We start from the raw sequence: 15,898 nt of genomic DNA, 5'->3' as shown, positions 1-15,898 counted from the left end.
TTGTTTGTATCTTTTCCCTCTTTTGGAGAGCAATTTTGTCCCATTGGTTTTCTTTTTTTCTCTATTTTTGAGAGATTACATTGTACATTGGTACCAACATGCAGTAGTAGCCGATACCCATTATAATATTTGCATCATTTGCATAATGATCTACTTCCTAAGTTGCACTTAAGGGGGGCTGTTGGTGTGATTAAGGTATTTTACCCAACTAGTTCATTAGTGGGTCATATTAACATACTTAAGTTTACTTAGGTCCTAGGGAAACTGTCTAGAAAGTATTACCTGTCACAAGATCTTATATTATCTTTTGACATTTGCTTTTAGTTACCTAAGACATTTAATATTTGTTTTAGGTAATTGTCTCATAACATAGGATTAAGGCACATGTCATAATCTTGTCTAATCCTACATCCCAACCTTTTTTTCTTATAAGAAAGGAATCTCATTGCATATTCAATCAATCAATCTTGCATTGTTGAAGCAAGCTATTCTTGCCATTTTCTCTCTTGTGGAAGACATTTTGGTCTTATGAGTGTTCTTGAGGTGTTGGGAAATCACCATTAATCCTACAGAATGGAGGAGTAACCATTATTTCCTAATGAGATAAAAAGTTAGAAGATCAACTAAGGATAGTTGGTCAAAATCTCAATGTGAAAACAAAGAATTAGTACTAATCTCACAACATTATTCCTCATTCATTCCAAGGTTTTTAAAGAGATGTGTTCATGCATAGAGGCAACACTATAGAGCTAAGAAACTGGTGCTGGTATTGGTTCGAGTTCAGGCTCGTTGTTCAGTTTGCAGGTTAAGCAAAAAAATTTGGGGGTTGAGTTCATTTTGGGCTCATCCATACAAAAACATATTAAAAATTGCATATATAAGACTTTTCTTTAAGAAATAATAAATAAACATAGTAAAATAAAAACATATATCTAATATGCATTTATATATATTAGAAATGTGGGCAGAGATAGAGAAGCCAAATACCCAAAAGCAAAACAATACGTCCCTTGTATTATTTTCTTTCAATACCTTTATATATATAGGAGTTCCATATCCTATTTTATAGGAATCCTCCTGAACTACTTTCCTTATTATGTTGAGTTGATTTAACAACCCAACATATGTACCACTAATAAAATAACTTATTGAACAAAACTTGTGACAATTAATAATATTAAGTTGTTTGTTAACAACTTAATATTATGACACCAAATTATTTTATGCATTCTAATATTCCTAACACCTAGATGTGAACACTAATTCCCAACACACCCCTCCCCCTTAGTGTGAACATGGGGTGAAAGAACAACACAATACTTGATGACCACACACACTAGCTTACCAAACATGATAAGATAAGAGTAGGGACATACGAATCTCCTCATGTCAAGCAATAGTGGAACTAGCCTCACTATGCTCACTATACTTTCATCCAAGGATAGGGACAAACACATCTATCCATGGAACCGAGGATAGGGACTAACACATCTATCCAAGGTATTACATCAAATTTGGATAGGGACAAACACATCTATCCAAAATCAGTCACGAACAGGGACATACACTTTTGCTCACAACAATTATGATTGGGGACAAACACATCCAATCATAATCACCAACTTTTGTGACTGGGAACAAACACATCCAGTCATCTTGTGAATGGGGACAAACACATCCATTCACAAACAACCAACAATAGTGATTGGGGACAAACACATCCAACCACATACATCATCTTGTGAATGGGGCCAAACACATCCATCCACAACTTACAAAGCTTGAGAACCAAGTCTTTGTTGTTGCGTATGCAGCCACCATTTGAGATCATTGCCACTCTAATCACAAATGATATGAAATGGTTGCCACTGCCACCTGGAAACCAATCTTGGCTTTAGTCATTTTGGCACAAGTTGTTTTGTCACTACTGCAATTTCACGACCACATCGCTAGAGACTAACGAGAGGTCGCTAAATTTCCTCCAGCTCCTATGCCTCCAACCTCCAGTTGAGTTTGCAACTTAGTTAGAAAAATTGGATTTTAGGCTCATTTTGTCAATTATGAGGAAACAATATATTCCCCTCATAATGTGAACCTTTTTTTTAAAAGAGTGTTGGGTTCCACCAATCGTGCACTCCTAATAGACTTTTACATCTTGACACAACTAATGACTTGTGAAAATAGACCATATTCGAAAAAAAGTAATACATGACACTTTGACTTCAAATATTTTAGATAGCACAACAACTCGTGATAATAAAACCTATTCTAAACAAAATGACAATAAAATAAAAGCCATCTATTTTGCAATCACTCAATTCTCGTCCTCCTCTTCATCTCCACCTCCAACCTTCTTTGATGCTTCCTTCATCTTCTTTCGCTTCACACGACCAAACCGTCCTCCTCCAAGAGGACTAGTTAAGAGAGAAATCTATACGCTGTGAATCAACTCTGACCAAGAAAGATGGTGAGGCATGAGAAACCGTGAGGTGTAACGGCTTGCCAACCAATTTGGCAAACACAGAAAATGACATCCACTTCCAAAATTTGATGTCACATGCCAAAGATATGAATTGAACAAACATTAACACAGATATACGATGCCAAAAAGCGTCAAAGAACATATCACAAAGAACCGCAAGTAAAAGAAACAAGGCCAATCAATGGAGTCAATGCATCAAGAAAGATAAAGATCCAAAAACGATCTTCAATCCTCAGCTCCAAACATGATATTCAATGCACAAAGAAACCAAATGGTATATGCCTTCGAAGACAATAAACCACGAAGTGGAAAGGAAGCAGAACAATATGAAAGCGAGCCAAAGAAATCTGATACCAAAGCAAGATATTATTGATGTAGAGGCCACAATTGGATAAGTATAACTTTTTTCACAGATCTACCACCAATATTAGTCGAATGCATACACCAAACAGGAAATACCAATGCATATACCAACAATAATTCATCTAATCAAAAACAAAGTGAAGCCCCCCCACGGAAGAATACAAATACAGATCCATGATCCATGGCTCACAATAGCTTTAGACAATACAATAACAGTGCGGACAAAACAAAGACTCCACCCAACATAAAATAAAGGGGTTGAAAAGTATGGAACCCTGTGCACTGGCCATTGGTTAGCCCGAACAATTAGGCTCTTCTTGAGCACTTTATTTTCTCCTGTCAACGTAGAACATAATGTCAAAAATCATCATGCATCTTCGACTCCATTATAGTGGGTTTGTTCCTCAATCCATACACAACTTTGTGGCTTTCTTCCACATGAAGATAATTCGCTCAGGAACTTCGGTCAAATTTAAATCAAAGCAAAAAGCCACAATACCAAATGCACATACGAGCCTGATTCAAGTGCCAAATAAAAACACACAACGCCTATGCTAGCCTCAATGTAAAGCTACTTAAAAGAAATACTACCACGTGCCAATGAAATGGCGCTATAAGAGCTCACAACAGAGCTCTTCACGCCACTGTCTACCAAAGAAATATGGACCTGCAAGCAAGATCTAAGCCGATAGAACCAACAGATCTGCCAATCATGGCCGAGTCAAAATGAGAAATTATTCTCACAAATTTCTGAGCTCTGATACCATATTAAGAATACGGGCAGAGATAGAGAAGCCAAATACTCAAAAGCAAAACAATACATCCCTCATATTATTTTCATTCAACACCTTTACATGTATATAGGAGTTCCATATCCTATTTTATAGCAATCCTCCTGAACAACTCAACAGACATACCACTAATAAAATAACTTATTGAACAAAGCTTATGACTATTAATAATATTAAGTTGTTTATTAACAACTTAATATTATGACACCAAATTATTTTATGCATTCTAATATTCCTAACACCTAGATGTGAACACTAATTCCCAACAATATATATATATATATATATATATATATATATATAAAAAAAAATTAAAAATATATTATTATAATTGTATATATATATGAAATATAAAAACAATATATAATACAATATAATATAATATTAATGTAGCTATAACTTAATTTAATATTCATAAAATTCATAATTCTATTTACATTTAAAAATTAATTAAAATTAATTATCAATATTTTTAATTAATATTCATAATATTTCTATTCTATCAAACTTGCCCTAACTTGTTTCATTAATAGTATTAATAATTACACCTTGTTCACCTGCAATTAATAAATATTATAATATTATAATTCATAAAATAATAATACTACTGATATAATAATATTATTCGAATATATATAATAATAATATAATATTATTAAAGAATATTTATATTATTATACATTTATAATATTATATTATAATATGGGCAAGGTTGCAGATTGAACATGAAACGTGTAGCATATCGTAGTGCAAGGGATAATTGCAAGAATGAAACCGATGAAGGGGGGATTTCTTCAAAAACAGAAAGGAAAGGATCTTCCTTCCTTTCACCATGACATTTGCATCCTCCAAGAGCATTCAAGAAGAAAGGAAGAGGAGGAAAAAAACTCAAAAACATTTCGATTTTCCTCCAAAAATTGATAAATTTCTATCAGATTCACTAAAATTTTCAATAATTTGGTGGGGTTTGACATGAGTTCACACCAATTCATCGACATAGAACCAATAGGCAAAAGTTAGAACCCTCGCCAACTCCAGCCCAGACCGCATCCACACCCAAACTGAAAGAAAATCGTACCCAAATCCAAGGTTTTTTTTCTGATGAACCAGTAAATAAGCTATAGTGATAAGAGGCATGAAGGAAGATATCAAGCAGACAAGCATTTAATCCAAACATGGGGAATATAGACAATCTATCAGATCAAAATGGCAAAACAACAAAACATCATTTGCATACAAGAATAGGATATTGTTATTAGTGTGAAAATAGGAACAATTTGAATATCTATAAAAGTAGAAATCTGATGCTTCTGCTTCTTCATGTCATAGCTAAATAGCATGTAGACAACCATGTTGCAAGATCAACTAAGAATAAAAATGGATAAAGCATCTACTTGTTGCAGCCTTAGCTAGCAAAGACAATTCAATTATGGTATGGTCGAGAATTCAAATTAGTTGAAGATGGTGATCTGATAGTGCATGAAGATGAAAAAGTGCATAAAAAAAACTGTAAAGCATAATGAAAATGTTCTACATGTCATAGCTAAATAGCATGTAGACAACCATGTCAATTTGTTGCAAGATAAATTAACAATAAAAATGGAAAATATTGCAGCCTTAGATAGCAAAGACAATTCAATTACAGTGTGGTAAAGAATTCAAATTCGTTGAAGATGATCATCTGATAGTGCATGGACATGAAACAGTGCATAAAATAAACTGTAAAGCATAATGAAAATGTTCTACACGTGCAAGAACTAGCTGATTATACTTCCAGTCAACTATATTGTAGACCAAGACTTTGAGTTCAATGAAAAGAGGTGTCTTGCTAAATAGTAAGGAGTCAAGACAAAGCACATCCATATGAAATGGTAGCAATAGACGTTAGAAGAGAATGATTATCAACTTCTTAATCAGCAGTATATCAACAAGCACTGGCAGCAATTAAAAATTCTAGAAGACAGCTATTGCATGAGAGATACAGACATCTCAAACTATAGGAATTTGCAGGTTTTAAAGCCACGGGATATAATTGCTCATTGTTGCAGAGCACATGGAGCTAACATAATCAACTGCCCATATCTGCATATTAAGTGTATCTTAACTGTTAGCCTTCTCCCTACTTATATGATACACCTGATATTACTTTAAACACTTTTCCTCCTCAAACAGAAACAGCAGTTTTGTTGCAAATTTAAATGGTCAAAAATTTTAGTTATCCCATTATCTTCTACACATAGCTAGCTTAAGCACATTCTGATTTAGCCATGTGCCACTCTAATTCACATTCACAGGCTTGAAGTGGTCTATTACATTAAAGCAAGCAGTTTTTTGTAATCCAATAAAATGGAATCTCTGTTTTTAAGTCCCCACTAGCATTTAAGCTGCTTGGCAGAATTAGTATCATACAGGATTGCAATCTGACCATCATACTTGAGCGCCATTTTAAAAGTTTGACATGAGAACTCTTATTGACACAGAATCAATAAAGTCAATAAAGCATAGAAATACGAATCCATTCCAAACTCCAACAAATTTAGATTAGTCAACAAAGATTCATACAGAAACCACTAAATATTTTCATCAAGCCAATATATACATCTGATTATTTGGATTAGCTGGGATCTTGACAGCCGAAGCAAGTTCAGTTCTAGCTAAGTATTAGGTCATAATCTCGAGATCTTGGTATGAACTCTATTATTAAACATCCCCAAAAAAACAAAAAGGCACAATCTAAGATGACAATGGCATTAACAATGTAACAACATTCTTTGATAGAATCTAATATTATTTTTTATCAACGTAATCCCAATAATCTAAAACAGGAAAAGAAAGCACATACCTTAATCATTACTGGAAACCCAATTTCCTCAGCAAGTCTTACAGCCTCTTCTGTTGACTGTAAATTTGCATTCACAATACCAAATACGCAATGATGATTAGTAGAGATAAAAAAGAGAATCTGTTTAGATAAATTGCAAATGAAAAGGTTGCAAAACCCTATCAAATCAATGGCCATTTCAATATATGCAAAGACAGTTCATAAATTGGCAGGGCTGTGAATAAATTGACATAAAAGATTCAAATGCTTACCTCTATCAACCCATCACTTCCTGGTACAGTTGGAACACCAGCCTTTTTCATTGTTTCCCTAGCTGTGGCTTTGTCACCCATAACACGAATGCTGTCTGGCTGTCAATAGAAAATAATTAAATTTAGATTTAGATTTCACAATTTCAAAAAAATCTCTTCATATCCACTAGCTTTTGCAATTCATGTGTATACCTAGCCTGGTTTCTAAATGAGAATAACAGAATAAATCAACACACTGAAAAAATGTTCTTGTTGCACATTTGCAATGGGTAGGGTAAATATGAAATCTTTGTTTTCAAGTGTTTTCTTTTGCTGGGTCTTTCCTGATTCCAGTTTATTTGGAAATCAACATGCACATGCACAAATATCCATAGTTTGTTCTCAATTACAAATTGAACTAATCACAGCAGAGTGCAATGCTCTTTTACGCATCACTGGAACAATATACAGCTTAACTAAGGCTCAAAAACTACACCAATAGAAATCATTGACAGAAGAAATCAATGGCAGAGATATCAAATCATTTTATGTCTAAGTTACCAGTTTGGGTTTGGGTTCAGAGCCGGGTACATTTTGAATACATCCATACAAAAAATCTATAATTTTCATAAATATATACATATTTTAGCCTAAAAACAGGACTTAAGTTCAGATAAGCACACAACTTACATAATATAATTATAAACAAAACAACCATAAAAAAAGCTGTAGCCCCTTCTCTTGATCCCATCAAAAGTTCTGTTACATGTCACTCTCAGGTGGGAATGTCTAGGATAAAATCTAGCATACCCCAAAAGCATAAAAGTTAAAACTCACGATACCAATGCAGTGAACACTTATAACTTATAAGTTAAAGGCACTATAAGTAAAGCATGTATTATTCTTAATAATGTGACGCTAGTAATTCTTAATAATGTGAAGCAAATAACATCACTGGTCATTCAGATCCAGAAATGTACCTTCAAAAGAAGATCTTGACTAACGTAAGTAATAAAAGACATTTACAGAACATATTGCCCTCTAACAAATATGTCTGTCTATATACATGGAGCAACATGTAAGTAAATTCCAGACATTCTGGGATGCAGCCAATGTCTTCCAATAAATTGAGCACTTAAAAAGAGAATGAAAACGACATTCAATGAAACAATTTACAGATAGATGGATACACATACACAGAGAATCTTAATGACATATAGAGAACCTAATCTTTTGTTAATAAAATTGTAAATGAATTATAACCAAAAATAACAATGGAAACAACATCAAAGAATTTTTTTGTGAATATAAGCTGTTATTAAATAAAAAAACAAATCCCTCATAAGGTACTTACATTTGGCCCAATGAAATTGACTCCATGTTCTTTACACATGCTCACAAAATTAGCATTTTCGGAAAGAAAACCATATCCAGGGTGCAGCATGGTACAGTTATGGGTAACTGCTGCTGATAAAATATTCGAGGTAAGTAAATAGCTGAAATTAAATCCACAAAAAATCCAATAATCAGTTCGATCTAACAGTAGCATGCACTGCAAATGATTTCCAGTTTTGCAAGTACAAGAAATCTTAAAAATATTTTCATTTATGACTACATATTAAGAATATGGAAAGAAGAAACTAAAAAAGAACTGTTGAAACTAAAAATGTATACTTCATTTGAAATTCATTTGAAAAGAATGACAATTTGCTAAAGGAATTTGATGCTCTCTCTATACTAATTCATGAAGCATATCAAAGTTCATATACTACCTATTGTTCACTATGCCACTTCAGTGTAGCTATTCGTATGGGGCTTATAATTTCAACAGGTTTTATCATGTGATCGTACAAGCACTTTCCCACAGGTATCAGATAAAACTATTGTTAATATACACAATTCTGACAAGATAGATCTACATAAGAATATAATAAATGACAGCATCCATAAAACTACTACAAAGTTTAGTGTATGAAAATGTCTCTAAGTTCCCTGATAATGGGATTTGTGAAAAAAAACACAGTAGCAGCCACCAAAGTCAACTCCACACGATAGAAATCGACAAAATTAAATTTCGATGGAAAAGCTAAAGTAAACACAAGAAATGCATAGAGGAGAGTTATATGAGATTGGTTGGGAAGCCATGGTGGTGTATTATGAACATTTTGAAACAGCTACAGATGATCTAGCAGTAGCTCAAGCTATGCATTAAGGGATAAAATTGGTTAAGAAATATGGATGGACAGAATTTCAAATCAAAGGGAACTCCATCATTATTATATATGGAGTTAAAAAAAGGATATATACTGAATTAACAGCTTAATAGAATTATACAACTAATTTTGAATGACCTATAAAGTTGCTCCATCAATCAGTATCTCACATAAAATGGGCAAGAAGCTAATCACCTTAACAATTCAAGAGTAGGATTAAAGTAGCAAGTACAAGATCTTAAGTTTCTTACTCTTCTTAGTAGTCACCTAGCTTAGAGAAACTTATCCAAAACGATAAGGACAATATTACCATATCTTTAAGGGCAAATAAAGTCCCCACTATCAGCATCAAAGGATAAGTCACATGAACTTAAATCTATTAGTACAATGATTGAATGGCAATCATGGCATCAAAATAAGGTCATTCCGTTGATGCAATAGTTGTAACTTGTAATTATATAGCTGGAACAAAGTTATAGGCAGACATAACTGATGCCAAAAAATTGTTATAATTTACAAATGAATGATGATTAGGAATGTAAGGGTTGCTAGATAGCCATTTGAAATATTTGAATCTATGCAGGTTGGTGATTGAATATGCTACTTCATGACACAGCATTTCAACAACTACACGGTTAATCTTATGGGTGAGAAACTCAATGATTAGCTCTTATGGTTTGAAGGATAGATTGAATGATGATTTATCTAAAGTAGTACCATATATAGATAGATTTATGTAAAACTTTATATATATCATATATGTACTATATATAAATAGATAGATGTATTATATGTATTATATTTAAATATATACATGTATAGATATATATATCATGTATTAATACATATATGATACATATAGTTATACATGTATCTATCTATATAAATATCACTTCAGATAAATCACCACTTTTATCTATCTATATACATGTGTGTGTGAGAGAGAGACAGACAAAGAGACAGAGGGAGAGAGAGTATGATCCTCAACAAAAAAGAGAATGTATTTTACTGAGACTGGGACCACAGAGTAATTTTCAGCTTATAGTTTCACTGATGCATATCACATGCAAGAGCATCCAAGGAATGGTTTGTGTGAAATTGTGAATAAGCTGAACCATCTGTGCAGGGTTGAGGTGAGATTCTGCCTCTCTTGATGTTGTCTGAAAACTTCTTATCATGCAGACTGTTATAACAAGGCCTATTAAAGAAATTGTTGTCCAAATTTGGTATAAATATAGGAGGTATGAAATGATTAGAGATGTATAGAAATTGTTATATTAATGAAAAGCACTCAGTTATGGCTATATGTTAGGAATTGCATGCAGAAAATATCAATTATATGCAAATAAAGATTAAACAGAGGAATGAAAAACACAGAAATAATAACAGAGAGGAGACAATTTTAACGTGGTTCACCCAAACTCGGGCTACATCCACCAAACAGAGGGTCCAATATTATTATCCTGTAAATTGAACCGATTACAACTAGCAATCCCTTGCAACTCAATACTGCTGCAAAATGCTACAAAATTCTCTACAGAAAACTCTAACCCTTAGCCTTTTTATCAAGATTTATGTCAGTTACAAAATTAGGGTTACAACATGTCAGCCAATAGAAAAATAACACCTGACGCCTTTATAAAATAATAAGAGTCTTTTTGGCCTTGCGGGCGCTGCCCCTTGACCCCGCCCTGTATCACAACAAGGAGCGCGCCAAGGGCGCTGCCCCCAAACCCCCGTCAAAAATATGGGGGGAAACCACGCCGATAGAAGTAGTGAAAATTTGACCTCCGAGTCTGATTAGGCTCCATATAACAACACTACGTGTTGCTTCAAGTCTGTTTTTAATAGTGCTTTTGTCCTTTAAACAACTAATTTTTGGGACACGAAGCTAAAGGATTGCTCACGATATGTTTACCTTAAGGATGTTGGGTGTGTTGGGTCTTGAGATCGCTGCTCCACAATCCTAGAACTCTTCTTCCCTTCAAGGCCAGGGATTTATCATCAAGATTGTAAAACAGGGGTTCATTAACAGACTAAGGAGGGTTAAAAGCCAATTAACTTAAATGACACGTTTTAGGATATCTTGGAATATCGGAACATTTACTTCAATTCCTCACACTTATATGAATTTCAATATCTGAATTTTTCTATGAACTTATAAAATTGATAATATAAAGACAAATATATTGTAGATGACAAATATCAATGCCGCATGCTATCTCTGATTTATACAGTTAGGAATACACTAAGTGAATGATAAGCCAATAAACTTTCCCTTTCACCCATATTGATAAGGGATAGAGATTGGATGATAAGATAATGCTGTATCTGATGTAATCTTATGAATTATGCCAATTTATGGCATTCCAATATGAAATAAGAGATAGGTGCTTTTCCTGATATGTCAATGTGATTTATGCAATGAAATGTACGGTAATATTTGCTTGTAGCAATATTGATTGCTGTTTCTGATTGAGATCCTTTATGTCATGCAATGTCTGATATACAATAACGCTTACAGAGATATAGTTGCTGTGTCAAATAACCTTGCAACAGTAATCTGATGCTGTGTCTGATATGTACAATCTTTCCTTGCAATCAATGGTGCTGTGTCTGATGTAAATATGTATACATGCAGCCGAGGGTGCCAAGGGCATCGATGCTCCAAACAGGATACAATAAACAAACAAATTCCAATTCGATATCTTTTTGGGAATGAGTATTGATCCACTTAAGTATCAAGGATTTGGATGAGAAGTGTCCCTTCGTTGCAGCCCTATTGGTAACTCTTCATTGCACCATTTGATAATGATTAGTCAATCCATCTTAATCGCACTTTTCAATTAATATTTGTTATTTATCCTAAATTAAGCCTTTGCTCTTAATTGCTGTCTACATTTAATACTCCAGTATTATCAATTGTTAATGATACGATAGACTCATTATTTTGGAAGTGGCAGTGTGCTATTTAATAGTGATTATCGCTGTCATGGATTGCCGTTTGTCTTACTTTCATATTATTGAATGTAGAAACTTCTACCTCACTAACAAGTCGCTTCATCCACGATAATATTTGAGTGTTCAATATTATTGAATATCTATCAAGATTGTAGTGTCTGAAAGCTTCTCCACGCTGTAAGCATTTATGGTAAGTCATGACTGTATTGTCTTCCTGTGATAGCCAGCTTAGAGACTTTGATCATGTCAACCTCTTAAATTGCTAAATACTCAAAATCCTTGTTGCTGATGGTTGATAGATGATATGTAATTTTAGAATGATCACAATAGCTCATGCATTGATTGCTGTACATCATTATTCAATCGCACTTTGTTAATATTCACTTTTCATTGGTGAAATCGCTGTCCTGGAGACCACTTCCACTTCATGGAGTTATCATTGCTGGATGATCAATATGTCGAGTTTACTTTCTTCAGAAGTTCAACTCTAATCATGTGAATATATATAAGTACTCATAGACCAATGCTATTTATCTATGGTTTTCATCAGACTTCACCATACTCAAACTACCTATCCTTTCACAATTTTGTCTCTTTTAGAGACTTCTCAATCGCACTTTGTTAATATTCACTTTTCATTGGTGAAATCGCTGTCCTGGAGACCACTTCCACTTCATGGAGTTATCATTGCTGGATGATCAATATGTCGAGTTTACTTTCTTCAGAAGTTCAACTCTAATCATGTGAATATATATAAGTACTCATAGACCAATGCTATTTATCTATGGTTTTCATCAGACTTCACCATACTCAAACTATCTATCCTTTCACAATTTTGTCTCTTTTAGAGACTTCTCAATTGAAATACTTGCCTGACACCATGTGAAATATCAGTGGAGTGATGTTAAGGATGGGGGCATTACATTAACAAGAGTGAGTAGTCTCTACTGCACTTTGAGCTCAACTTCGACCCAAGAGGGCATTCCTAGAGGTGTTCTTAATAGGTTTCTAAATAAATTAAACTATGACATAATTATAAAAACAGCAAATACACCCAATCTATGCTTGATCCCTAAAATTGTCTAAGGTCAAGGACTAACTAGCTACATAAAACCTCTTACATAGATAATAAAACACCTTGCACATGCACCTACAGATTCATTAGTATTTAATTTCTAAGTTGCCGGTTCGGGTTCGGGTTCCGGTTCCGGTTCGAAGAACCCGGTACGCCGGTACGGCAAAATTTTGAAAAGGGGTTTGGGTTCGTTTGGGTTCATTAGTACAAAAACATGTAAATTTTTTATATATATATATATATATTTTGATATTTGTGAAGCCTATAAGCATGAATTAAAATATGCATGTCACATAGCATCATATGAACAACAAAACAAACATAAACTTGTAATCATAGCATCATGATCATACCATAATTGATAATAGCATCATATACATCAAGTTTAATATCAAAATGACAAAATATTCAAGTATCATTGTTTCAACTTTCAACAATATAAACTTAAAGTTTAATCATCAAATGGATCATCTAATTCTTCATCCTCCTCCTCCTCCTCCTCCTCATTGACATTGACATTACATGAGCCAATGCCACTTGCACTTGCACTATAAGTTGGCTCAATTTCCGAGTCATCAAGTGTCAATGCAAGAAGCTGAGAAGCAGGAGCATCCAAATCAGTATGCTCTGGCTCTATATCCCACATCTTTGTTTCCCCTTGTGTGTAGTCATGTTGTTTGTGTGAAAGAAGACGTAGGTTGGAATGCACATATACTAAATTCTCCGCTCTTTTTGATAGCAGCCTATTGCGCTTTACTGAGTGGATGAAAGAGTATGTGCTCCAATTTCTTTCTGAAGCAGATGAACTAGCAACCTATGAAGACAAAGTAAACAATTAAAGTTATACATTAATAAAAATAAAATTACTAGCAACCTATGAAGACAAAGTAAACTATAAATAAACTAAAACTTGTAAATTTAAAATTTTAATTAATTAAACTTACTTGTGATAAAACTTTTATAGCGAGGGGTTGTAGGTGTTGGAAGCATGTGCCATGGAAGTACCACCAGCTATGAGCATCTTTCTTGGATCTATGACGAAGTGCATCAACACTTAGACCATTCCCATTTGCGAATTCTATGAACTCATTTGTAACAACATCTCGCAAATCATCATCAAGATATAGTCTAAGAAATGCTGCCTTATACCCATCAGATACTTCTAGATCTCTCCATGGTGGAATCCTTCCTGGTTTATCAAGAAACTGATTGCTATAGTACTTAGGTGTCAAGGCATAGGCAAGAAGGTGCAAAGGAGTGGTCATCTTATTCCACCTCTCTACAATAATTACTTCCAGTTCTTTGAAGAATTTCTCCTGAGGATCATTCTCTTTTTCATTTATAGTGACCTTTATTTTTTCAAGCATTGAATCAATGCCATCATAAATCTCACCTATGCAAGGCCTATCCATGTCTGTATAGCGAATCATGCTCATGATGGGCTCAGTGATACTTAGGAGATATGTAACAAGATCCCACCATTTCTCATTCAATATTCTATCCCTAATTTTTTCTGCCCTCTCAGTGCTACTTTGCTTCCATACAGTCCAATTGGTGCTGATCACCATATTGCATAGTGCCACTCTAACTTTCACAAGTCGTCTTAAGACAATTGTGTTTGATGCAAAACGGGTCTCAGCAACCTCTAACACAAATTAATGCCAAATGATTAAAAAATAAAGCCAAACTTTAAAGAAGAATACACAATATAGCTTACACAATGATATTATTAACATTGAAAATTCAAAAAAATCAGAAAATGTAAAATTAAATTACTATTTCACTTACCTTCAATAGCTCCAAATTTGAATAGGTTCTAAAAATCCCTTGAGACATGTGGTGGTTTGTGATGAACATCTGGATGTCCTCAGCCTCTGCATACACATCTCTGATCCATTTTATTTTTTGCCCAATCCTTTGTAGCATAAGATTGAGTGAATGTACCGCACAAGGTGTCCAAAAGATGTGATCATAGCGTTGCTCAACCAACAAACCAGCAGCTCTACAATTTTTTGCATTGTCCGTTATGACTTGGACAACATTGCGAGGTCCCACAGACTCAATGGCAGAGATGAGAATTTCTGCGATAAATTGGCCATCTTTTATTTGGCCCTCACAATCCACAGCTCTCAAAAACATTGCCCCTTTAGGGGACACCGCTATGACATTGATCAAGGGACGGTTTTTAGCATCTTTCCACCCATCTGAAACAATTGTTACACCTGTCTCAACCCATGAATCCCTTATGGGTTTCAATGCATCTTCAACCCTCTTCACCTCTTTCTCCAATAATGTTCCACGTACCTTCTCATAACTGGGGCCCTTATACCCTCTTGGTGCCTCATTAACACTTTTTATCATTTGCTTCCAATATGGGGAGCGAACAACATTGAATGACAACCCATTTGCATAAATGCACCTTACTATATCTTGATCAGCATTGTCTCTACTCTCATTTTGGAATGCGGTTTCTAAAGGCCCCTTTGTTCTTTTACGTGTCAAGGGTGGTTCACTTTGAGGTTCATTTGTGGCAAAGAAGGGGTGGTCTTCTACTACAATACTGGGATTAGAAGGGCCTTGCATTCCCCTTGTTTTCTTTGATGCGGTTTGGTTCAATCTACGGGCTTCCCTCTCTTCTGCCGCCTCATGCTCCCTAATATATTTCATCACTATCTCATCTGGTATAGGTTTACCATTTTTTCCAGGGCATTTTTTGATGCCTCTTCCTTTTATTCCACACAAATGGCCTACCACCCGATAATATGAACTATTACGTTCAATATCACATCCATGGCATTTCCAACGGAATCCCCCACCTCCCAGAAGTTGTTTTATAATGTCCACATATTTCCATAAGGGAGAATTTGGATCATTTCTTTGTTTTGCAATTATTTGTTCATTGCCAATGGAGGAAGATGTAGATGCCATTCTAGTTCCTATG

At 34.4% G+C, this 15,898-nt stretch overlaps 1 protein-coding gene across 5 annotated transcripts in view; it reads right to left on the bottom strand.

Annotated features, from left to right (window-relative positions):
* Nucleotides 1–15,898, bottom strand: part of LOC131068520 (biotin carboxylase 1, chloroplastic) — a 49,901-nt gene that overhangs the window by 22,265 nt on the left and 11,738 nt on the right. For all 5 annotated transcript variants that reach the window (XM_058003707.2, XM_058003706.2, XM_058003705.2 and 2 more), the window contains 3 exons: nt 8,063–8,204; nt 6,730–6,828; nt 6,479–6,535 (listed from right to left, as the gene is read on the bottom strand). In XM_058003707.2, coding sequence (XP_057859690.1) covers nt 6,479–6,535; nt 6,730–6,828; nt 8,063–8,204 — 298 coding nt within the window. The remainder of the gene's footprint in view (nt 1–6,478; nt 6,536–6,729; nt 6,829–8,062; nt 8,205–15,898) is intronic.

This window comes from Cryptomeria japonica, chromosome 3 (assembly GCF_030272615.1).
Source record: "Cryptomeria japonica chromosome 3, Sugi_1.0, whole genome shotgun sequence".
NCBI classification, from domain to species: domain Eukaryota; kingdom Viridiplantae; phylum Streptophyta; class Pinopsida; order Cupressales; family Cupressaceae; genus Cryptomeria; species Cryptomeria japonica.
The sequence above is the reverse complement of the archived record's forward strand: the minus strand, read 5'-3'. Positions and strand labels throughout refer to the sequence as shown.